At 41.8% G+C, this 26,650-nt stretch overlaps 1 protein-coding gene across 1 annotated transcript in view; it reads left to right on the forward strand.

The window, feature by feature from the left end:
* PTPRT (protein tyrosine phosphatase, receptor type T) overlaps positions 1-26,650 on the forward strand; it is a 604,328-nt gene that overhangs the window by 489,610 nt on the left and 88,068 nt on the right. Inside the window, exons 17-19 of the mRNA XM_015410192.1 lie at positions 3,986-4,134; positions 14,936-15,013; positions 15,227-15,262. Of these exons, the coding sequence (XP_015265678.1) occupies positions 3,986-4,134; positions 14,936-15,013; positions 15,227-15,262 (263 nt within the window). The remainder of the gene's footprint in view (positions 1-3,985; positions 4,135-14,935; positions 15,014-15,226; positions 15,263-26,650) is intronic.

Raw genomic sequence — 26,650 nt, forward strand, 5'->3', positions numbered from 1 at the left:
CTGACAATATCCCATGCATAATTTTATAAACCTATATCATATCACCCTTAGTTGTCTCTTTTTGAAACTGAAAAGTCCCAAACTCTTCAGCCTTTCATCATAGGAAAGGTGCTTCAACTCCTTAATCAACTTGTATACTTCTCTTCTGTAATTTTTTGGGGGGTTTTCCAGTATGCACCACCGCACACCTACCTTCACTGAACTTTATTTGCCACATTGTTGCCCCCTCACCTACTTTGTGGAGATTCTTCTGGAGCTCTTGACATTCAGGCTTTTTATTTTTTTATTTTTTGGATATTTGTATCATCTGCAAACTTGGCCACTACACTACTCACCCCTAGTTCCAGGTCATTTGTAAATCAATTAAATAGGACCAGCCCCAATACTGATCCTTGTACGACCCCACTGCTTACTTCTCTCCATTGAGTGAATGGGCTGCTCACACACATTGTTGGACATTATGCTATTGTTGCACTTGTGCAATTAAAGACAATTGGATTGTCTTGTCCTCACAGGATAATCCATTTGGGAATGATCACTATAACATTCTTTTAGTGCAATATCCAGTGATGTATAGATACAGCTCTTGATCATGCTATGAACTTCTATTGTGTATCTTTCATTGGTCGTGATGGGACTTACATGTCACATTCCATATGGATCATTTATATATTGATTTTATTGATATGTATTTACCTTGCCTTTGAAATGCACTTCCTAGACAACTTACAAAAAACTCTGCCAGCAGTTCACAAAGGTGATAGTACCTACAACTTCCTGTCAATATGGATTAATTCTTAAACAGAGACTGGGACATGCCTAATGTAATTGGTGTCTCATTTCAACATTTTTTGAAATAAATTAAGTTATAGTAGATTTTTTCAAGGTTTTAGCTAAAATTTATCAAAATGAAGCATTATACTTACTGTACTTGCCCCAGAACCAGCCATCAGTTGAAAACATCAGTTCTGAATAAAATAACACACATGTGTGTTAGAGTACATTTGTTTGTACAACTTTTACCAAAATTCTAATCTGGAAGAATTTGTAGGGGTAAAATATGAACAATTTTTGCTGAGACCTCAGACCTATTGTTGTGGTTCACCCATGCTGAAGAATGAGGTTGAATAAGTCAAAGAACACATGAGTGATCTGTACCACTTCAGACTACAGGCTGAAGATCATGAGTGATCACCTTTTGGAATGGTTCCATGTAGAAAACAGGAAGAGCATCAGTGAGATCTGCTTGCTGAGCTTGTTTTCTGCTTTATTGGAAGTTTTAAAAGTGAACTTTCAAAGCACCCACTACCTGCATACTAAAGTGGTATGATCCATTATACCTCCTCAGGGCCCCTCATTATCCCATGTGGGTAAGATTTTTCTTTTCATGTTCATGAGTCTTTCTGTGTTTCTAATGCAGCCTATCTAAGTATATGTTATTCTCCTATGTGCAATCAATGATATACTGAGTACTTTTTTCAGCATCTTTGGTGTGTGGACTCCAGTATTTGAATGAGTCGTCATTTACTGTGACAATGGATATTATTACTGGAAAACTCACTGGAAAAGACAATAGTGCTAGGAAAAGTTGAAAGCAGCAGGAAAAGAGGAAGACCCAACATGAGATGGGTTGACTCAAAAAAGGAAGCCGCAGCCCTCAGTTTGCAAGATCTGAGCAAGGCTGTTAATGATAAGACATTTTGGAGGTCACTAATTCATAAGTTTTCCATAATTAGGAAGTGACTTGACAACATATAACACACACACAATTTTCTTTTAAAATTAATTCAATAATAACCTTTTCACATATATGTTATGCTTGTCATTTTTAGCATTTAGCGCATTTCCAGTTGATTGTAATGTCTCTTGGTGTATAAATGGCATGATGTTTCTCTACGAGAGGCTGTCTATGTCTTAGAACTCCTAGGTGCATCTACAGCCTGCATATTTCAACATTGCTTGGCTTTTGGATGCCTGCAGTGTTAAATAAACATAGCTGATAAATAATTTCCTATTCATGGATCACATTACTTTTTAGTTAGAGGAAGACATATGATTTAGGTTCATTTTTACTATGAGCAAATCAATTTAGTTTATGGGGGGAAACTTCACATAATTTAATTTCATTATTCAGTCTTCAGTACAGAGAAAATAGGATGGGAAGCACCTACTTAAAGCAATCTTTCTTTTCCTTCTCTTGCTTTTATTTGTTTTATTTTCTTATCAATGGAGGACATTCTTTACTGGTGTAGAGGATTTGTGTGATATCTTTCCGGGCTGCTGGTTTATAGAATGTCACAGATTCATTTTTAAACAGTTTTCCTATTCTGATATGAATGAAGACTGGAGCAGCCAAATGTCAACAGAGGCTTAGCTGATCATTCTTCTCCATTTTTCATACTGTTGGCAGCTGGAAGTAAAGATTGGAATCTTTCATTCTTTGAGGGGGGGGAGCTTTTAGAGCTGGCACTAGTTCTTGTTTATTTTCTGTCATTTCCAATTGACTCAGATTTTGGCATGCAACACAGGTGAATCCTCTGTAGCTGGAAGTTCCATGCCCCGTTATTCTACCTACACCAAGCTCATTTAGATTCCATGTCCTATTGTTCTACCTACACCAAGCTCATTTATGGAAACTCTAGTACAGATTACCCTCATGTCGACCCTGCCTCTGTGGATTTAAAAGTCCTCTGCCCACCCATTCATCTGAAATCCATTTAGTACACCATCCAGTTTCCAACAGTGACCAGCCAGTGGCTTCCATGATATCTACAAGCAGAGAAGCTCACAGGAGGCAACAGGAACCCTACCCCCACTCTGCCCTCCCTAAAGAGCTGGAGTTCAGAGGTATATTTCCTCTGAACCTGAATGAGTTCATAAGTGAATTATTATGCTAACTAAAAATTCCTTATTGTCTAGAATTTTTTTTTACTTACGAACATTATTGATGTAGGCTAGGAAGCAGAAGAAATGTGTACAAACTTTACATGCAAACTATTCCATGCAGCCTTTTTGTTAGATTTGCAGTCAGATGTGAAATGCAAAACCAGTTTTAAACATCACTTGTGAATACAAATTGGCTGTGTATACCTAAGGTCAGCAACTAACACTGAAGAAAAGCTAAGTTGGGAAGAAAGGCAGTCCAGTTCTTCCCCAAATAACCTCTCAGCATGTTTCATTGCTATACTCAGAGGGATTTTTGGGCAGGAACGCACAGGAACGGAGTTCCGGCTGGTTCCCAAGTTGGCCACGCCCAGCAGGAACTCATTAGCATAATAGGCCACACCCAACAGCAGAAACTCATTAAGATTGGCTACATTAGGGGTATGTGGCCTAATATGCAAAGCAAAAAGACCCTGGGTTTTGACAACAAACAAGGTAAACAGAATAAGAAGCAAAAAGGTGGGTGTGGCTGGATGACCACACTTCTGGTAATATGGGGGTGTGGCCTAATGTGCTAATGAGCTGTGCTGTCAGGGGTGTGGCCTAATATGCTAATGATTTTCTGCTGTGGGGTGTGACCTATTATGCTAATGAGTTCCTGCTGGGCTTTTTCTACAAAAAGAGCCCCATTCCATCCTGTTTGACAACTGGGAAAGGAGAGACACAATACAAGGGGCCCTGGCATCTGCCGAACTTCAGCAGGGTGTAGGCAGTTGTTTAGTGTTATGCCATTAGAGTTCCATTCTAAGGCACTACTGTTTCCCTCAGTCCCCCAGTTATAGGGCCACTTTTGCTTGCTCTTAAATTCCATGGCACTCCATTGCTGATTTGCAGAGGCTTCCAATGGAGATGCAACATAACACTTCATCACATTTGCAACAACCCTGCATGTTAGCCTGAGCCAGAAAGGTTTTTTTCTCCCCCTCCCCTTTTTTCTTTAATGTATTATTTTTATTTATTTATTTGTTGTTAATGAAAGGGGAACAGAAAGAAGAAGAAAAAAACTAACCATGATTTCTTTCTTCTTCAATACACCTTGAAGGAAACTAGCCAAGAAGCAAAAGGAGACTCAGAGCAGCACTCAGAGAGAAATGGGCCCTGTTGCTACTTCAGACAAGACCTCTACAAAGCTCAGTGCTGTTCATAATGAAGAAGCTTTTTCTTCGAGCTGCCAAGATGTTAATGGATTCAGTAAGTTTCACTTGCGTGCCGAGGGTACCTCCATATGGAGGGAAGTGTTTGTTACTTAAAAGGCTTGGATACCATGGGATCAGCAATCTATGGCTTTGCAAATAAATTTGAGGGAAAGAACAGTGATGCAATTTAACTGGGAGGGTGAAATTGTGCCTCGAGGGGGGAACCAGTCCACGGGGGAGGAGAGAAAGATGACATGGACATGCTGTGCTGGGAGAATCAGGCCATAACTTCTCTGATTATGGGTCCCTTGGGTATTTCCACAACATAGGCTGAAGATAATGGATGAAGCTGACACCCTGACTGCTGTCAGCCCCGGCTGGAGCAACCAGGGAAAAGAGGGCTGGTATTAGGGCTGGAAGTGGCAGAAGCCTTCCGTCACCAGCTTTCTGGTGCTCATGGTCAATTTGTCATCCCTAAGGCCCTCAACCTCCCCTTAAGGGACAAGCAAGGAGCCCACCCTGCACAACCTGTACTATGTTCCTCAGCCATTTGTGACAGTTAGGCTTTTTTAAACAATACAACCAAACATATGCAGCATCTTTGCTGTGGGGAAGGCAAAACTCCCAGGGCCTATTAGCTGATCGGAACCATGGGGAAAATTCCTTCCTGGCCCTGTTAACCAGCAGCCTCCTGTGGACATAGCAAAGGATAATCAACACACTTGCAGATCCTTCCTTTTAAACTTGAAAAGCAAACCAAACTGGAACTTGCAGCCCTCGGGTCTGCTGACCCCTACCCTCCCTCAGTGATGTAACTGGCTAATGAGCGTGGGGTTGCAGAAGCTGCCCAAGAGCCAGCTGACTGAGACCCAATTGCCCAGGGTCATCCTGTTCCCCCACTACATCCAGGCACAAATGATGTTCCAATTTAAGGCTGAGAGCTAGACTTAACCTGTCTCTATCCCTGCGGTGTTGCGCTTTCCACTGTAACTCACATCAGTGGTAACAGGCCTCTTCATCTTTCTAAAAACATTTTTAAAATGTTTCTTTTTGCATCTGAGCAGTCTAAGCAGAATTATGCTGTTCTAAGCCCATTGACCTCAGTGGACTTAGAAGGGTAGTAAATTTATTTGATTGATTGAACTGCCAGGCAAGTATCTGTTGAATTATGGCTTGAGTATAGGGTTGCCAGGTGGAATTACCTGGCCGTGGGGGGGGGGGAGCTCCCAGCCCACTTCCAAGAGATCAGAAGGGGTGCAACCAGCCACTTCTGGTTAAACGGGAAGTGTCCATTTCGATGTGCTGACATCATCAGAAGTGATGTAAGTGCATCTGGGGGTGATACTCTGGTATTTGGGCAAACTCTATGGTAGATTTGGCTGAATTTACCATAGAGTTTGCCCAAATACCAGAGCAATGCATCTGGCATGCCTACATCACTTCCAGTGACATCAGCATGTCGGAATGGGCAGTTCCTGTTTTACCAGAAGTGGCCTGAAAAAATGACATTTGTGGGTGGGATTTTCCCCTGCCAGCCAGCTGGCCGGTGGCAGGGAAGCACCCTCCAAAAGTGGGGGTTCCCCCACCCCCAGCAGGGATCTGGCAACCCTACTTGAGAAGAAGACCATGGACATGATCCAGTCTATTGCCCTACCCAGCTGAGATCCCTGACAGCCCAGTGGCTATCCACCAACTACTGATGTTGCTGCAGCTGATCAAAGCTGCAACAATAGCCCTTGGGCAATATTGCATGTGCATAGTTCTCCCCCCCCCCCTATGATCATGTGCAGACTGGGTGGTTTATTTTATGGTTCTTGGGAACTGCAGTATAGCTCTTTGTCCCCACTCTCAAATACGCTTTGAGCTTGGCCACTTTTTCTGGCATTGGAAAGAGGAGTTTCTAAACTCAGTGGAATTATAGTGTCCACAAGTTTGTTTTGCTTTCTAAAATGGAAAGACATATTGCTATAATGTCGTTGTAAAAAAATATGGAAGGACTGGACAAAAGAAGGCAAAGGAAAGAGATGACTGGGTTTTTTTAAAATGTAATCCTACATGTTGCTTACATTTCTGAGCTTCATTTTCTTTAGTCTCATTCTCTAAAGGAACATATGGCTCAGTTATTAATCAAAACTAACTCAAAGCATGTTGAACTGTGCAGAACTGTGAGCTACAACTTTTGTTAGTGTGAAAGCAAATCTCATTCCTTACTGTCTTGTGTGCTTTGCATTGCTATCTGTGGGTTCTGCAGTGACTTCTCTTCTATCTGCTGGTCCTTTCATCCTCTTTGGCCCTTAGTCTTTAAGCTGTGCTTCTATGAAGAAAAGCAGATGTCATTAGATACATTTCTGCATGCCTTTTCCTCATGAAAGTGGTCACAATCAGTGTTGTTGTACTGGTGGCCTTGCTTTCTTATTCTCTGGTCAGAGGTGCACAAATAAGGTGCTGCAGGACTTCTCTGGGAATATCCACACCCCAAAAAATAGCAGTATGAACTGTTAACTGAGAGAACACAATCTCATTCCCTCCTGACAATAATTCATCTCCCAGTAAAACCAGTGTAAGACAGGTTGTCAATCTCCAGGTGGGGCCTGGTAATCTCCCAGAATTACAATTGATCTCCAAACTACAGAGATCAGTTCCCCTGAATAAAATGGCTGCCTTTGAGAATTTGCCAACCTAGAACTGGCAACCCAAGTTTTGGACTAGGGATGGAATGCAGGGTGGGCCCATATAGGCCCATCCTAGCTAGATATTTTAAAGAGTGGACCCAGCCTACCTTATTATCCTGGGTCTCACTTAACCTTTTACTTGCATTAAACTAAAAGAGAATAGAAATATTTACACATTTTATTGTAATCACATACACACACCACATAGTACCAGTCTGATTTATGGTTATAGGTAGTGGTAGCCTCATACAATGTTTTGGGGGCTCCTTTTTTCTGGAATTCAAATTCCTCCCCCAGATAGTCTGAACTAACTGCTCGTGTGACCATGATTTTAGGCAGTACTTAAATATTCTTCCTACTTCTTGTGTAAAAATCCAGAGGTATACAACAATAAGCCTGTTGAGGCTGTATGCTTGCAGGATTGTGGCAAAAGAGAGAGAGGGAGAGAGAGAGAAATGCAATCAGACCCCCCCCCCCCCCCCTTTCCAATTTGATATCTGCTATGAAGAGAAAGGATTCTTTGCAGATTTGCATACTTTCCACCCCCCCTAGTAAAAAGTCATGATATACAGAATAGCCTGAATTTATAAAGGCAGATATTCTTGGAGGACAAATTGCACTTCTCTGCCTGAGATCTGTGACTGATTACTCAGTGTAAATAAAGAGGATGGGACATCCACTAAACAATGCAATAAGATTTGAATTGCAGAAATCTGGAAGCAGAGCTAAAACAAAGCATAACCATGAGCATAACATGTTAAACAATGTAGAAATTACATAGCAGTATCCTAATTACAGCAGCAGACAGTACATACTATACACAGTGGTACTATCCATAGCCCGTGCCCCTTTTCCAAAGCATCTTTCTGAACCATTTTATTACAGTACTTTCCTTAGCTCCCCCTACCCACTAAAAATTCATGATGGATATACAGAATAACCTACATTTATAAAGGCAGATAGTCTCGGAGAACCGATTATTCTATAAATGTGTTTTTATAATCAAAGACCTTCTGATGAGTGTTCTGAAATAGGGTGGCTGGTGAACAATGATCTTTCAGTTCTAGGCTGTTAAGAACATGAGAACATAAGAGACACCAATGTTGGATCAGGCCAAAGGCCCATCCAGTCCAACACTCTGTCACACAGTTGCCAAAAATACCAGGTGCCATCAGGAGGTCCACCAGTAAGGCCAGGACACCTAGAAGCCCTCCCACTGTTGACCCCCCCAAGCACCAAGAAGACAGAGCATCACTTGCCCCAGAGTCCCTATCTATACCTTGTGGCTAATAGCCACTGATGGACCTCTGCTCCATATGCTTAACTAATTCCCTTTTGAAGCCGTCCATGCTTGTAGCCGCCACCACTTCCTGTGGGAGTGAATTCCATCTGTTACTCACTCTTTGGGTGAAGAAGTACTTCCTTTTATCCATTCTAACCCGACCGCTCAGCAATTTCATGGAGTGCCCACGAGTTCTTGTATTGTGAGAAAAGGAGAAAAGTACCTCTTTCTCTAATTGCTCTATCCCATGCATAAACTAATAAACCTCAATCATGTCACCCCTCAGTCGTTGTTTCTCCAAGCTAAAGAGCCCTAAGCGCTTTAACCTTTCCTCATAGGGAAAGTGTTCCAACCCTTTTATCATTCGAGTTGCCCTTTTCTGCACTTTTTCCAAAGCTATAATATCCTTTTTAAGGTGTGGTGACCAGAACTGCACACAGTATTCCAAATGAGGTCACACCATTGATTTATATAGGGGCACTATGATATTGGCTGATCTGTTTTCAATACCCTTCCTAATAGGCTTACCAAGTGGCGGTGGGGATCTGCATGTCTTCACAGGATCCCTGCCGCGGGGACGGCGATACGCGTTGCACCACTGTCGCCAGGATGTGATACAATGCGTTGCTCTGGCAGCGGGGCTGTTTGGAGTCCCATTGCCAGAGTGACGCGTAGCGTCACATCCTGGTGGCAGCGGGTGTAACGCGTGTCGCCATCCCCGCGGCAGGGATCCTGTGAAGACATGTGGATCCCCCGCCGCCACTTGGTAAGCCTGCTTCCTAATAATCCCCAGCATAGCATTGGCCTTCTTTATTTGCAGTCACACACTGTCTCGACATTTTCAGTGAGTTATCTACTACAACTCCAAGATCTCTCTCTTGATCAGTCTCTGCCAGTTCGGACCCCATCAATGTGCATTTATATTTAGGATTTTTGGCTCCAATGTGCATCACCTTGCACTTGGCCACATTGAACCCCATTTGCCATGTTGACGCCCACTGGCCAATCTTTGACAGATCCCTTTGGAGTGCCTCACAATCCTCACTGGTTTTCACCACCCTGAACACCTTCATATCATCCAAAAATTTAGCCACTTCACTGCTTAGTCCCAACTCCAAATCATTACTGAACAAGTTAAAAAGCAGTGGACCAAGTACTGATCCCTGCAGTAGTCCACTGCTTACCACCCTCCACTGAGAAAATTGCCCATTTATACTCACTCTCTGTTTTCTATTAATTAGCCAGTAATTAGGCTGTTATTGAATGCACTTGGAATTTTCTGTTAGCATGTACATCTGACTACACTGCATGTCTAATTGACCAATGAAACCGGCAGATGCTCTATTAACCTTAGTGAAACAAGTAATTGAGTAGAGTTTGCAGCCAGGTGAAACCAGTCACATTATAAAGCCCTTCCTGGGTGAAGGGAGCAGCCCAGGAGGCAGTTGAAGCTGGGATTCAAGACACTTCTGGTTAGGTGAAAGGAGTAGAAAAGAGAAGCAAGCCAGGGAAGGGATTGGGAGGATGGTCTATTTAAGGAGGATCTGCAGCAGGTCAGGGAGGCCATATCCTTGCTCAGGTGGTGTATAAGAGCAGAGAATATGGAAAGGAGGAGGAATGAAGTGATGCAACCCCATTCCCTCTCCAATCTGAAACCTTGTGGATCATGGCAGAGCTAGGGCTGAGGTCAGATGGACAGTTTGGCCCGATGTAGTTGCTCTTCCCATACAGATTAAATGGCCTCAGTCACACAGCCACATCTGGCAGCCACTCCCCAGTTGTACTCACACTGTTGTAAGAGAAGTTGGATACGGAGTAAATAGCCACCATAGAAACCTCAGTGCTTATGGATCCCCGCATATTCATCCCACATGGCCAGACATCTGAATGTGGGGGAACTCACCAATCTGTTCCGAGCGGGTTTTGTCCTCCCCTGCTCTGCAGTGCACATAAGCCTAGGCAGTGGCCAATAGGTTTACAGGGGTCTGAGAAGGGATTTGTGAAATTCCCAATGGAGGTGCTGCTTCGGTTGTGTACATACGTGCACGCACCAGGTAAACTTAAAAAAAAAAAAAACCCAAACTGCACTATGTGGATAATGCACTGTAACACTGTGAATGATCCATTGCAACCCCTGCTCAATATAAAGGTGCTTTGGGTTGCGGTGTCTGAGCATGATTCTCTGTTCCTGATTGAAATGGAGAAATTTGCCCCACCCCAAAACTGCCCCAAGCTTCCAGTCTGACCACAGCCAAGGGGAGCATTGCATAGGCATAGTAATCGAAACAGAGGAGCTGGTCTTTTAAAATGGAGAAGCAGACTCCCCTCCTTTGTCTGAAGGAGTCTGGAAAGCCCCTGGTCTCCCATGTATACAAATTAATGAGTGAATTGGGCTACACCATGCTTATTTAAACAAACCATCTTCATGACCATTTGACTTAGTGAGGTGGTTAGGGAGACATTTTTTTTCTCCCTGTAGAGGGGAGATCATAGGTCTCCAAGAAGTTTTTTCAGCTCAGCTCTTTTTAGCTCAGAAGTCATTTCAGCTCAGCCCCTGAAAGAATTCAATTGTAATGCTATCCCTTAACAAATGTTGCAGTCATTGCCATTTTCATTTCATTGGCAAGCATGAAAAGATAAGTTACACAAAAAGACAGAGAAGATAAAAAAAAATTATCTGGAGCGTGTTGCGTGTGAAATTGTTCTGTGATATAAATGTCATCTTTTGGAGGTGCTGTGATTTTGCCCAGTGCCTTACAGAACAAATGGATACAGGTATTAGTTCAATGAAGAAGAAGAAAAATGATGATAAGGGTGTTCTGAACAGGGAGCTAAATTTGTCTACCAATATCTGAGAAGAGCTCAATGAGGCACATGGTAGTTCATTACAGAGAGCACATCCCATGAGCATGATGAGTGAAACACAATCAAATGATCAATGACACACTAATGATGCACCCTGCACAGAAGCACTGCTGTACCAACACCATGCTGATGGACTGTCATGGTGAGGGTTAAAAGGTAAAGAAAGACTGCTGTGACTGATCCAAAGGAGATAGATCCAGGTGGGTAGCTGTGTTGGTCTGAATAAAGAGACTGAAAAATGTACTTTTCAGGCAGAGAACATTGCATAGGAAAACCCATGGGAAGGATGCTAGGATGCATAGAATTGGAAATCTGATGTTGTGTTCAAAGCATGTTACAGTTGTAAAATTAGCAATACCTGCCAGAGGCCTGAATAGAACCAAGGAGGAAACATATGATCTGCCATAAGCAATAAGGATATAAGCACATTCCTCTTATATGGTTTCATAGTTGTCTATGAAATTCACCAGTTGAAGAATTCAGAGCGAATATTCAACTTCTAAAATGGATACCAGCCCTTTTGTAGATAACAAAAGCCTTGGTAAAATCTACAAAGTTTGCATCAAAGCTATTCCATAAATATCAGTGGACCAGATTCCCTCATTCATTGTTATGGAACAAGAAAAAGGGCCCTAGACAAGTTTTGATTGATAGATGCATACGGAATAACTAACCTTCACTCTTTGATTAAAAAAAAAAAAACGTTATCATTTATTTATGTACTTTATTTATAGCCAATCTTTTTGTTGAGACTCAAGGCAGGCTACAGAATATTTTTTTTAAATGTACCGATACAGCATGAGACATCCAATGAACAATGCAGTAGTACAAAATTAGAGGACAACTGGAGACCTGGAAGGAACTTGCAGGAGTGGCCATCCTATTCTCCATTCCTCCTTTGTTTCCTCCCCTATCCCTCCCTTTCCTCAGTTCTCTTTCTTCTCTCTTTTCAACCCTTCTCTTACTTTCTATCTGTCTTTGTCTTCATCCTCCAAGCCTACTGTCATTCTTTCTCTCTCTCCCCACATGCCTTTGGTCATTCTCCTCTCTCCTCCCCCATGCCTGCTCACTCCTTTTTTTCTCTCTCTCTCATTTCTCTCTTTTTCTCATCCCCCCATGCCTAAGGTCACTCCCCCCCATCACTTACTTGGATCCCATCCTCAGACAGCCCCACTGAACATTATTATTTAGTACATTTTATAGAATGATAGAAGGGTATGACATAATCTTCAGTCCTCTTTTGGCATTAGCAGTCTTAAACTGTATTTTTATTGGAATTTGGCTTTTATTGGCTCTGATACTGTGCTGCATGAAATCAGCAGCACTATTCCTGGAAGAGAATTTTTAAAGAAAGGAAACATTTCAACTGTATCCTCCGCTGTCCCTCTCAGAAATCTCTCCTCCAAGGTTGGTGGATACCTAGAAACAGAATAGGGGTAAAGTGAGGATATGCAGTCAGAAGGTGAATAAATGAAAATTGCTCCCCTCTTTTTCTGCTGGCAGAGGTAACTCCAGCAGCAGAAAATGTGGTAGGGATCCAAGTCTTCATTATTTTTAAATTTGTAATTTTCATTATAAATGATTTTTAAAAGGATGTTAAAAAACTTCAAGAGACTTTTTGGTGGTGGGGACCTACACATCCCAGAGACTGGGTACAATAATGCCAGGAATTGGGGGAACATGTATTTTCCTGATTATAGCATCACTTCACCAACTCAGATGCTAAGTAAATTTAGCACTGTCTCAAGTGACAGTCTGGTTCCTGATTCTGAAATGACAGAATAATATCTCTAGATGTCTATTTATCTTGCTTCTGACTCAGTATTCTCTGTGACCATAGGTAAGAGACTGGTAATAAGATCAGATTGCTCAGTTTCAGTGAAATGTCTGAGTGTGATACTCCCTGTGGTACTAGTCAAGACATGAAGTATTGTGGATATAATATTCATTGCTGGATTATAAGTTTTTTATAACAGGTGGAGAGAGCACTGGCAGCTGGATCAAGTCAAAGTACTTTTCTAACCTATTTACACTATACCTGTAGTTGCTTAGTTCATGATTTTAAAGTCCTGTGTCTACATAATCCATGTACAAAGAGACAACATGATAGTTTGAGCCCTTCTGATGACTGAATATTACAGAGACAAGTTGTTAAGGGCAGAATTTAACTCCACAAAAGGTATATATTAGGTTGTATATTCAGTTGATAAAATGGCATCAGTTGAATAATATATGGTAGACTTCCCTAGTTATGAAGAGCCTTTTTATTAGTACATCTGCTGGCACACAAACATTTTCTTCAGTTTCCCAGGGGACAGGTTTTTGTTTTTTTTTGAGAAATTGCTTGACCTTCCCCCTCCAAAGTGCTGAAATAATTACTGAAGGCTTGATTCAAGTCTACCTGAAACTCTATTAGTACTGTTCACCCTGTGGAGTAATTTTGATGAGCTTTTATACATTTGTAAGTAATGTTTACTTTGAGATGCAGAAATTGCTTCTGAAATTACTTTCATGTATACTGAATATTATCTACTTATATTATAGAACAGTTATTTATTTCTGCTTTATCCATTGGCATCATTTTTGATGTAGCGTTATTTTTGTGTTAACTCATTTCCCCACCACAGTGGATTTGGAAATAAATATATAATTATAACTTTAGAAACAAGTGTGAAAGGATGACAAATTGCATGCCCTGAGAGGTGATCAAACTATCATAAATACTTGAGTACAGGCTGGTTAGTGCATAAGCTGGCTTCCCAATATGTATTGAAATATAAATGTTCTGCGTAAGTTACAATCTTGACTTCATTTTTTAACCTTTTAAAATATTAGGGGTGGGTAATTGCATGTATTAAAAGCACCTACCAGTGTTTAAAAATCTATCTGTATGTATAACCTAACATATCAGAGCGAATGATCATTCTGTTTGGCTATATGCTAGTGAGGATACTTTAAAAATGCAACCCACTGACACACATCTGTGGCTAAAGTGTTAAAGACTGCAGTTCGGTGGGGAGGGGGATACCATTTAGTTATGCAAAGTATAAGAATTATCTTCATCCTTGAGTGAGACCATCCTAACCCCTATGGCAGCCATGTTACCTTCGTGACAAAGAGAATGTATCAACTTGGTTTCATGTAAATAACATGTATATTATGTGTGTTAGGCTGTAAACACTGGTTTATTAGACCTCCTAAGAACATAGTTAGGGTCATTTCTATGCAGCAGTTTGCAAGGTTTGAGATGCTGGGGACATCAGACCCCATCACTGACCTCCATCACAGTCATGGATTACTAGCATGCGCTCCTCTGTTCCTCATGCATGCTGTTCTTCCTCCAGTCAGGACCATGGTAGCATGAAAAAAGGAGCTTAAGCTTTCCCCCCAGTGATGTTATTTTGAACAGAAATAAGCCAGAGAGGGAGTTATTTGTGTAGCCCACAAGAGAGGGCTGTGCCTGTCTCCCGATCCTAGGCATAGCTGTATTGACATGCAAATTTAACATTTCAGAGCTCCTCTTTAACAGGCAACTGTTTTATATGTTCATCTAGTTGCAGTTTGTCATTTGGTGTCCTTGCTTAGCATTGCACATCCCTTCATAATCCCCAGAACCATTTTTTTAGGGAACCTCTAATTCTACCCCCCCCCTCGCTTTAAAAAGAAGGTATATATTACAGTAGTCCTGATGGATATGGCAGGAAGCCCACATCTAATTAGTGTATTTTAGGCCAGTATAATTAAGCTGATTTGCATTTTTAGCAATGAATTTGTTCTTATTCTGAAATTATGGTGGTGGGAGAACATTTGTAGCAAGCAGAACACCCTGCTGTACATGAACAATATCAAAGTGCATGGAGTCTTATTATATCTATACAAAGGAAAATGATCTGAACTGCTAGTAGACTATGCTTGCTTCTAATTGCTTTAATGCTCTGTCCTGTGTGTTTAATGCTACCCAGTTCTCTGAGAAGCTTTTCTCCCTGTTCTCTCTTTACATGTGTCTAAAGTAACTTCCTTATGTCTTTCCTACCTAGCACCATCCTCTCCTTGCTCATTTTCTGTCCAAAGCAAAACCCTTCAGAGCAAATCTTTGTTGAATTCCTACTACTCAGGTACTTATGCCAGACTTTATTCTTGATTCTGTTTGCTTTTGTGCCTTTACCCTGTAGAGCTATAAATATGGCGGTGAAGAATTAAGCCTCTGGACTGTTGGAAAGAGCTAACCTTGTATTTATATATTATTCTCCCCATTCTTTTCTCATGTGGACCTTCTCTTGGGTTCCATTGATCCGTGTTCTGTGCACAATTGGAATTTCATCTCAAAGTATCATCAGACACTGTTCCATCGACCACACTGTTAGGTAAGAAGACTGTTATGATGCACGATAGTCTGTTGATGCGAAAACATAGTCATCTTGTCTGAAAATGGCTAAGTAGAACATTAGCAGATATCCTCCCAAAGTGTTGTTTACTAAAGTTAAGTACCCTTTTTGATGGTAAACACTTTCCCTTCATCACTGTTAAGCTGATGAGTGGGAAGCATAATTGTTTTAGCATATGCGCAGCATCAAAAGTTTGCTAGTTGATCGGCTTTATTCCTTAAAAACTTGTTTACTGCAGTGTGGTCACAAACAATCATTGAACAAAAAATAAATCCAAACAGCATTATAGATTTCAGTCTCGTTTGACAGTGAAAGGGTTAAAATGAACAAAAATAATGGATCTGAGAAGCTTAAAGTCCAAAGAGACCATTAGCAGTGTTTTGTCTGAGCTCTAGCATGTGTGTGTATGTGTGTGTGTGTGTGTGCACACGCTAAGAATGAAGAGCATTTGAAACACATTATGGGATTCAATTTTTTTCATTGATTCCCCTTTCATTATAAAAGATTGGGTTATGCCTTCATGGGCAATTCTTGTCATGCCATTTTTCATTATTAAATTTAGATATTTATATGCCTATGAATAATGGCCCTAAAATCTATGTTCTCCTCTGTTACATACCCACTTTAACAAATTAAACAGGTTGTATAGGAAAGCTGATGCACTGATGTTTCATTTGAAAACCAAATATAGGGCTCCTCATTTGTGCAAATAACATGTTGCATTTTGGGTCATATTCCCCATTGTATAGCAGAAAGGAGAGATCTCTGAGTGGTCCAGAGGTAGAATACCATAAACAAAAAAGTAATACAAAATTAAGAATATTTTTTCATATTAAAACTGTAGACTTTTGTAGATAGTGGCATGACTCATAATACCTGGGCAAGTAATGAGCTGAAAGGGTCTCCAAGGGATCAGAATTTCTGTGTTAACAAATTGCATGCTGGAAGAAAGGAGTTAGATCAGTACTCAAGCCAAACAAGATGTTATATTTTTAGCAAGTTAAGTTGGGTTGAAAGAACATTTTCTCCTGAGTCAAATGACAGCTGCTAGGAACCAATTTCCCAAGTTCCCCTGAGGCATAATTCAGTTTGGGACTGTAGTACGGGTGGGAGGATTCAGCCTTCCCCCTGCTCTTGGGGGAAGTATGTAGTATAGGTGTGACCTTGGGTCAGTCATAAGTTCTTTAAGAGCTGTTCTCTCAAGGGCAGCTCTCGAGACAGCTCTCTCAGGCCCACCTAACTAACAGGGTGTCTGTTGTGGGCAAGGGAAGGGAAAGGGACTCTGTAAGCCACTCTGAGACTCCTTCAGGTAGTGAAGGGTGGTGTATAAATCCAATCTTCTCCTCCTTCTCCTCCTCCTCCTTCTTCTGCGGGGGGTATTTTGGCTTGTGGAAATGGTGTGGGTAGGAGGCATTTGAGAAATTATTGGCATTTAAGAAATTATTTCTCAGCACCTGACAGAGGGGACAGAGTGTGAGGTCAGGGCAACGCCAACCCAACTCATTAAAAAGCATCATGTCTAGTTTGGTCTTCAGACACATGCATCTGACTGAAAGACCAGATATTTATGAAGCAAGTGTAGTATAGTGTAGCATAGTCAGACCACCTTGCCCTAAAGGCCCGGGTGAATGTGTCACCCCAACCCTGTTTGGGCAGTGAGCATATTTTGGCTCTCCTGCGGAGCCAAATGGACCTTCAGTGGCTTCAGATGGCTCTGCAGGATCCCATGCCCCCTGGCAGCTCATTAGATGAGCTTGTTGAGGACTGGCACAGTCAGGTTTTGGTGGCCATCGACGAGATTGCTCCCCGACGCCCTCTGTGCCCATGTTCTAAGCAGGCTCACCAAGGAGCTCCGGCTGATGAAATGAGGACTTAGATGGCTAGAGAGACGGTGGCGGTGTGCTTGCAATGAGGCAACAAGAGCATCTTATAGGATGTTTATGAGATCCTATGAGGTGGCAATCAAAGCTGCGAAGAGACAATTCTATGCAGCCGCGGTTGCGTCTGCTAGCTCACGCTCGGCACAATTATTTAGAACCATTTGGTCATTAACAGAGCTGCCTCAGGGCAGACCAAATGCTAGGGAATTGGATATTGGCTGTGAGGCTTTTGCGAGCTATTTTGCAGATTAAGTCCTGCTGCTTCACCACAATCTCCCTGCCACAGTTGAGACAGTGAGCGAACTCAAGGTTCCATGCATGTCTTCTGGTTCTATTCTGGATTATTTCGGTCCACTCAGTCTTGAGGAAGTCGACAGGCTGCTTTCAACGGTATGCCCAACCACGTGCAGCCTTGACCCGGGCCCTTCGTGGCTTATAAAAGCTGGCCATGAGGGATTACGAGGTGCCCTCAGGGATATTATCAACAAGTCCTTTGCTGAGGGACTGTTCCCAGGGGCACTCAAGGAAGCGATGGTCCACCCTCTCTTGAAAAAAAATCTTTGGATCCGTCTGTATTGGCCAACTATCAGCCAGTTTCCAATTTGCCCTATTTGGGCAAATTACTTGAGAGAGCAGTGGTGATTCAGTTGCAGAGCTTTATATATGACACTTCCATGCTAGACCCATTTCAGTCTGGCTTCCAGCCGGGTCATGGGTTGGAGACGGCACTGGTCGCACTCACGGATGACTTCTGGAGGCATCTGGATCAAGGCGGTACAGCAGTGCTGTCGCTATTAGATCTGTCGGTGGCGTTTTACACCATCGACCATCAGCTACTAATCCACTGCCTCGCTGACACTGGGATTCAGGGGCTCGCCTTGCAATGGCTTGTCTCCTTTCTCCAAGGTTGGGGGCAGAGGGTAGCGCTAGGGGAACAGACGTCCCGGAGGGACCCGCTGGTCTGTGGGGTTCCCCAAGGGGTGGTACTGTCCCCAATGTTATTTAACATCTACATGCGCCCCCTCGCCCAGATTGCCCGGAGGCATAGGCTGGGGTGTCATCAATATGCAGATGACACCCAGCTATATCTGTTGTTGGGCGGCCAGTCCAATTCTAACCCAGATGACTTGGAGCGGGCGCTTTGTGATGTGGCGGGCTGGCTTAGACTGATTGAAATTGAATCCAATGAAAACGTAGGTCCTGTGCCTGAGTCGGAGTGGACGGGGGGTAGGGATCCCACTCCTGACCTTCGATGGGGTGCCATTGGTGCTGGTGCCGAGGGTTAGGAGCTTGGGAGTGCTCCTGCATGCCAATTTAACAATGGAGGCCCAGGTAGCAGCCACTGCCAAGGCAGCCTTTTACCATCTGCGGCTGATTAGGCAGTTGGTTCCCTTCCTCGAACACAATGACCTGGCAACAGTGATTCATGCTATGGTCACCTCAAGATTAGACTACTGCAACACTCTCTACATGGGGCTGCCCTTGGCCCAGCTCCGGAAGCTGCAGCTGGTGCAAAATGTGGCGACCAGGCTGTTGATAGGCCTCTCCATATGAGACCACATCCAGCCTGTGCTGAAGGCATTGCACTGGCTGCCAATAGCTTACCGGATTCATTTCAGTGTGCTGGTTTTGACCTTTAAAGCCCTATATGGTCAGGGACCTGCCTACTTGAGGGACCGCCTTTCCCCATATGTGCCCCAAAGAGCACTGAGGTCAGGAACACAGCATCACCTGACACTTCCTGGCCCGAGGGATGTCAAGTTGGCTGCTATTAGAGCCAGGGCCTTTTCAGTGGCAGCTCCATACTGGTGGAATGAGCTCCCGGAGGAGATCAGGGCCCTGTGGGATATTTTACATTTCCGCAGGGCCTGAAAGATGGAGTTATTCCACCAGGCATTCAATTAGGAGCCACCACCCCACTACCACCAACATCAGTGGCTATGGATTGGCCTGGGCCTGGAGAATGCACCGCACTACCACGCAATTCCAAAGACCATGGAATTAGAAACATGTTTGTTTTACTGTTTTAAATTTTAAATTCGGCATTGCCGCTTGTTAGCCACCCTGAGCCACTGGGTAGGGCGGGATATAAATCCCTAAATAAATAAATAAATAAATAAATAAAACATTGGTTGTATGTTATACAATGTGCCATTTGAACTATTGATGATGATCATCAGCACTATCACTTGTTTATTGGATTGGTTTAAACATTTTGGTATGTTTTAATCTTTGTATGGTTTTGTGGTACTGGTTACCAATTCTGTAAGCCGTCCTAAGCCCACTTGTGGGGAGGGCGGGGTATAAATAGAATAAAATAAATAAATAAATAGTGTAGCTCTTCAAATGAAAACTAATGTGCTCATTCATGCAGCCTGCAACACATACTTAGTAGTGAGCCCCTACTGGACATGTGTGTAGCATAGTTAGAGCAGATATGTTTATTTTATTTATTTATTTATTTTTAATTACCTTATTTATAGTCTGCCTTTCTCACATGGACTCAAGTATCAAGATACAATGAATCAGTACAATCAACAAAATGGGACATTCAATAACAAATGCATTAAAAGATTAGAAGTCTGGAACTACCAGAAAGAAACAAAAACATAAGTATTCATATGACATATTAAGCAGTATATTTATCCAAGTAAGTTTGTGTGTAGGTAATAAGGCTGCACAGTACAAAATGGTTCACAGACTTACCTGGATAAATGATTGGGACTTATGGTCTATACTGCTGTATATAGCGTATTTTAAGTAGGATCCTATTATGTAATTTTTGTACCACTTAATGTGTCATGTGAATACTTATGTTTTTGTTTCTTTCCGGTGGTTCCAGACTTCTAATCTCCTAATGCATTAGTTATTGAATGTCCCATTTTGTTGATCTATTATTTTTATGCACTACAGTGCATTACAGTAGTCTAGTCTCGATGTTACTGTGGGATGGATCCAGGTGGCCAGGTCAGGCATGTCAAGTTACAGAGCCATCTTACAGGCTAGACTGAGTTGGAAGAAAGCCTTTTCTGCAGCTGCACTAAGTTGCTTCTCCAGTAATAAAGCTGAATCCAGTATGACCCCCAAGGCTTTTAATTTAGTCAGTAAGGGTCAATTGAACTCCATCAAAAGTGGGGAGAAAAATATCCTTCAAGGCCTCTGCCTAATGTGAGGAGCATACAGTCAATGCCAGTGATAGTTTTCATTGGAAGTCTGTAGTATTTGAAGGATTTAAAGATAGCCATACCTCCTCCTGGGCCAGTTGTGCAGGGTTGGTGGAGGACTGTGTAACCTGGGGTGTTAGTTGGGACAGAATATACCACATCATTCTCTTCCAGCCATGTTTCTGTTAAGCAAGCCTGATCCAAACTGTGTGATCAGCATGGGATCATTCCAGATGTTATTTATATATTATTTACTTCATATATGCCCAGTGACAGTGAGTGTGGTGAAGTGATTAGAGTTTTGGACTAGTACATGGGAGAGCCAGGTTCCAACTCCACCACAGAAGCTTGTCTTTTAACTTTGGGCAAATCACGCACACTCATTTTAACTAACCACACTGGGTTGGGAGAATGGAGGAGAGGATAATATAAACCACTCTTGGTTCCCATTGAGGAGAAATGTGGGATATAAATGAAGTAAATAAATAATTTGTGCCACTTTTCTCCCCAGCAGGACTTGAAGCGGTTTATGACATTCTCCCCTTTTCCATTTTAACTTCTCAACTACCCTGCGAGGTAGTTTAGCCTCAGTGCATACGACTAGCTGAAGATCATCCAGCAAGTTTCCGTGATAGAGTGGAGATTCAAATCTAGGTCTCTGAGTTCACCTTATTTCCCATTCATCAGCGGTCATCAGGCACCCAGTTAATCAACAGGATGTTCATCTGTTCACATCACAACCTATTCGTGTGCATTCGCAGAAACTGGTTACTTCCAGCCATCATAAGCCAACTTCCAGATGAAGAGGGATCAGCTGGGAGTTATCTTCTGATCTCCTGCTGAGGAAAGTTTTCTGCTGTCACATCCTGGAAACTTTGTGGTTTCCCAGACTTGCTGAGATATAGCATGTTGGGAGGGGGGGTCAATGGGGTCAATTTGTGCCAATTCCCTCTTCTTGTGCAACCCCCCCCCCCTGTGCTTTCTCTGAGGGCCCACTGTCCTTCCAGGAATACATTTTTACAAAGGGCACTGGCACTGGCATTTTCATAACTTCATGGTTAAATGCAAAATTTTAGATAAATAAGTCAAATCTAATTCCTGAATTTGCAGAACTGAGCTGATTCGTGGTAAGAACAAACTATAAACATATGGAGCAATTTTTCTGGTAACAGCAAAAACAGTTTTGAAGAAGGAATTATAGAAGGTAATTGTTAGAGGACATTCATTTATTTTAAAATAAATATATGAGTCCTGTCATGGGCTGGATAGTTTGATGTTGTATTTTGAGTACTGTAGTGACCTTTGGTTATATACCAAGGTGTTACTGATTGATTATCATGACCTTTCTCTGGAAACTAGCCCAAAGCAGTTGCAGGATAAATATTTTATCATAGTTGTGTCTTCTTTCAGCAAATCATATAGGCAATATATAGGAGTTTTATTTCCCCCATTTTATCTTCACAGGAATCCCATCATCCATTAGTCTGAGAGCTTTTGTCCTCTTCAAACATTCAGCTGTGCATTCACAGAAAATATGTATAGGGGAGCAAAACTGGGCTTCTGCTGGGTCCGCTTCTCAGCATTTACATATTCAGCCAGAACTTTGCAATGGCCATCTTTGCATGTAAAAACATTTAGGCCTATGCTCATCCATGCAATTGGGACTGCTGCTAGGATTGCTAGGCATCCTATGGTTGCCAAGCAACCAATGGGAGATAGGGGTAGGGACATGAGGAGCTGACATCACAGCATCATGTTGTCACTTTAGGGAAACCCAGGAAGTGTGGTCATTCCTCTCTAGGTATTGCCAAAAACTCTATGGTAAAACCTAGAGTTTCCTAAGAAAGACTGAAATTACTTCTGGGTTTTTCTCAGATGTGATGTCACACCATTGGGCCAATGGCCATTTTTTTAATTAATTTTTTTCCTGTGGGAAATGGGAGTTGGGGGTAGGGAAACTCCCACACCACTAGGGGCTTGACAACCCTAACTGCTGCAGATATTTGGCTGACTTTGTGGAAGGCAGAGGGCGGGGCTTGTATGCCATATTCCACTGGCCTTTAGCCATGTTAAGTGAACATGTAGACAATTGTCTGAAGCAAAACGTCATTCAAGGAGTTGCATGAGTGACTAAGGATTTGTTTGCAACAAATGCAATGTTTTCAAGCTTGATCAGACATAGGGATTCTAGATTCCAGGTAGGAACTAGGAATCCCCCAGAATTACAGCTCATCTCTAGACTACAGAGATCAGTTTCCCTGTAGAACATGGCTACTTTTGGAAGATGGACTCTATGGCATTGTATCCCACTGGGGTTCCTGTCCTTTCCACGTTCCATCCCTAAATCTCCAGGAGTTTTCCGACCTGGATCTGGCAACCCTAATCAGACACGTTCAGGGATCACTTGGAACTCCCCTGTACAGTGCCTGGTGAGCTGACCAGGATGAAAATGAATATGTTTTGAGCGTGAAGTTGAAAGCAGATAGAAAAGCTTTTTGATCATAATGAAAGCAAAAGGAAAACTCAAAAGATTGTTTCACTCAGCTCTAGAAAGCACAGAGATAATAGTTGTGAACTTGCTTTGTATCTGGGCTGATGCAAGTTCTTTTGTCTTCTCTTCTGTTAATAAAGAAGAACATAGTTGGAAAAACAGGCTGGGCTGGGGTCTCACAGTCAGAACTAATGAAGATTTATTGTATATTTCATAGCAGTTTTGTGTTGACTGCTTAATACCCTGTGGTTAGTTCAACCACATGAGTCTATGCAGCTGAAATAGTAGATGATGATTATGTGTGATAACTGAACTTCAACATAATTGATCTAATCTGAAGATTGTAGTATATTATAGATTTGCTTTAAATTGGAAATTTTAAAAATGATGAATCAAGCCTTGATAAATTAGCTGCCATTTTACAGCTTTTTACAGGGTTGTTTCTAGGGCAAGATCCGTGGATTCATTTGCAGTAAAATAATCCTTAATAAAAAGTCGAGGCAAAGTGATTAATGAGCATCTTTAGTAATATTACATCACAGCTCCCTTTACTATATTTCATTATCATTGTAGAATTCTGGACAGCCAGTTTAGTGTAGTGATGTGGACTCTAATCTGGGAGAACTAGGATTGATTCCCCACTCCTATACTTGCAGCTGATGGATGACCTTGGGCAAGCCATAGCTCTGTCAGAGCTATTCTCTCACGAGCAGTTCTTGAAAGAGCTCTCTCAGCCCCACCTACCTCACAGGGTGTCTGTTGTGGGGAATGGAAAGGAAAGGAGTTTGTAAGCCACTCTGAGACTCCAAGTGAAGGGCGGGGTATAAATCCAGTCTCTTCTTCTTCTGAGGATGTTGACAACTTGTTGAAAGCAGAATAGTGCATAACTGTATGTATAATAATAAAGTTCATTAAGAACAAGTCCAAAGAAAAAAACAGAGTAAATTGGATAACTTTAGTTTAGAATTAATAGCGAATCTATTTACAATCTATTTACAACTATATAGAAAGATGCTAAAAAATGAAGAAGGCAATCATTTGATTATTTTAGCTAATGAGTGTATGTCAAGAAGCAGTTGTAAAACTGACTATTTAAGTTTATATATTTATCAAAAAAAAAAATTCAGACTGTAAGAGTAATTCAACAGTGGAACAAGCTACCCAAGAAAGCTATGGCACTTTCCCAGAAAAATCTATCTTTGATAGGCAACCTGAAAGAGATGGTTAGCCAGTATCCATAGATCACATGATTATCTGGGTATACAACTGGATTATTTCCACCTGTAAAGTAATAGTAGTAGCAGTAGCAGTAATAATTTCTAGAATTTGATAGCACTTTGAGTGTTCTTATACTGACCCTGTAAATGTGTGTGTAGTGTGGATTACCGTCAAGTCGCAGCCAATTTATGGTGGTCTCAGCAAGGGGCTTTTAAGGCAAGTGAGAAGCAAAGGTGGTTTGCATTGACTTTCTCTGCAGAGTCTTCCTTGGTGGTCTTATGTCCAAGTACCAACCCTGCTTAGCTTCTGAGATCTAATAAGACAGGGCTATACCATGCCAGCTTCCCTCCCTCTGTAAATGTAGGTCAGTATTTTTATCTCTAGATTGCAGATTGGGAGGGTGAATGCGTTAACCCCAAAAGCGGATTGCCTAAACTCATTTAGTGATTGCATAGCAGAGGTGACACTTGAGCAGGGGACCTCACAGCTCATTTTTTTAGCCACCATACTATGCCACCTCCCTAAATTAGCACCGCAATTGATCTTCATACATATGAATCCACTGTGGAAGGGGTTTATTGTATTGTGGGGTATGCAATATATAGCGGTATACATTATTTTAACTTTAAATTAATATTTTGGGAAATGAAGACATGGGGATTGCTATGCTCCCTTCTGTATGTCTATTACATTTTGTCCAATTCTAGTCCAAGGAGCTCAGACAATATACATGGTTCTACCTTCTTGAGTAGAACACAATAATTCCTCCATTAGGGTGCTTCAGAGCATTGCATGTGACAGCCAGATTCTGTGTGGTAATGGTTCTACACAGGACATGGGTACATTCACATATTTACATGTGTGTCATATGCATATAATGTTTGAATTATAGGATTATGTGAAGAGGTTCCATACCAAAACCAGCCCCTTCCAGAGATGAATGGCACTGGTGTGGAGATTCTCCAGATCGGTCTGATCCACAGAAAGTAGCTTTGACTGTTTTACCCCCATTTCATATGTAGCCCCCATACTTTGAAGTTTGTTTTTTGTTTGTTTTTTAGTACCTTTCATATAGTGGATGTAATATATCAATTGGCCCTCATTCACTGTGGAGAACAGTTACTATCACCATCCTCTGAAAGCAAATATTTCATTAAATTGGGGGGGGGGTCTTGAAAAAGACAGCATTGCAAAATCCATAAAGAGGGAAAACTTAACGGGTTCGCATCCAAGCTTCCACAAACAGCACAAGCTCTCAAAAACATTTTCACCACCTTTTCCACTTCCCAACAGCCCTCTGCAGTCTCTTGTGTAAGGGTCTTCCAGAACAATATGTCATGTGGCACAGGGATCTGCAGCAAGACAGCAATATTAGTCAGAATTGTCCTCTTTCTTAAGCAGAGTTTGTGTTATGGGGCTTGAACTCTGTTAATGCAAAGAAAGGGCTGATGTGAGTTAATCCCCTTTTCTTGGTCTGGCCTTCCTCCCTGCATTGCTCGTTGCACTATATTGGAGTGTTCTCTGACAAGGAATGTGCCAACCTGATCAGATGCCTGATATTTCTGGTATCAGATCAAACTGGCAATCTCTGATAGCAAGAAAGGCACTCCCAGTATTTCCTAATTCCAGCATTTCAATTCCAATAAATATTGGAAATATCTAAAATTGTTATCAAGAGAAGTTTTTGTTCTGCAGCTTGCCTACGGAGAGGATGGAATACCCTCCCCAGCTCAGCTGCAGTGCACTGACTCTTTAAAGTTTAAAAGGCTAAAAACTGTATCCAGAGGCCAGGGCATTGAAAATAATGGTCCTTTAAATTTTAAAAGGCCAATCTACTATGGAGTAGCTTGGGTACACTTTCTCTCTCCTTCTCTGCTGCCTTTGTGGAGAAGCAGTGCAGGGACTTCAAAATTATTATTTTAGTCTCATTTTCTCGTTTCAGAATGGGCATGATTGTTATCAAAAATGAAAATCCCCTCCCCAACATGACTTTCCAATTTGATAACAATACTCTGGATATTTAATGAAAACAGTAATCATGCCCTTCCCAACATCCCAACACAGAACTAAACCAATTATGTTTGAAGTACACATTCCCACCCCTAACCACCAAAACTTGCAGGGGTCCAGATTAACGAGCAGTAGGTTTAGAATATATAAAATGAAGCACATTTTAAATTCAAAGAGTAATTAACATGTGGAATTCACTGCCACGGGAAGTTGTGACAGCTACAAGTATAGACAGCTTCAAGAGTAGATTGGATAAACATATGGAGCAGAGGTTCATCTTGGAAAATTTGGTAAAAATAGATAAATATTCAGAGTTTGCAATGGATCTTTGTTCACTGGAGAGGAGGCATTTCTTTCTATGTAAAAAAGGGAAGGGTACATGGGAAATCTACAAAACAACAAACAGTTAAGACTACATGCTTGCAACAACAGACAGACAAGTTGGTAAGTTGGAAATGGAGATTCTTCTTTCTTCTTGACCCCTAGAAGGGAATCACCTGAATGCATTAACCAATGATTGTGAGTAAATAGACTTTGGTTTACTGGGCTTTCTCTCCATTGACTTTCTGCCAGGTTCCCTTCCAGATCAATCTAAACAAACCGC

Source organism: Gekko japonicus, unplaced genomic scaffold (genome assembly GCF_001447785.1).
Source record: "Gekko japonicus isolate JY-2015 unplaced genomic scaffold, Gekko_japonicus_V1.1 scaffold918, whole genome shotgun sequence".
Lineage (NCBI taxonomy): Eukaryota > Metazoa > Chordata > Lepidosauria > Squamata > Gekkonidae > Gekko > Gekko japonicus.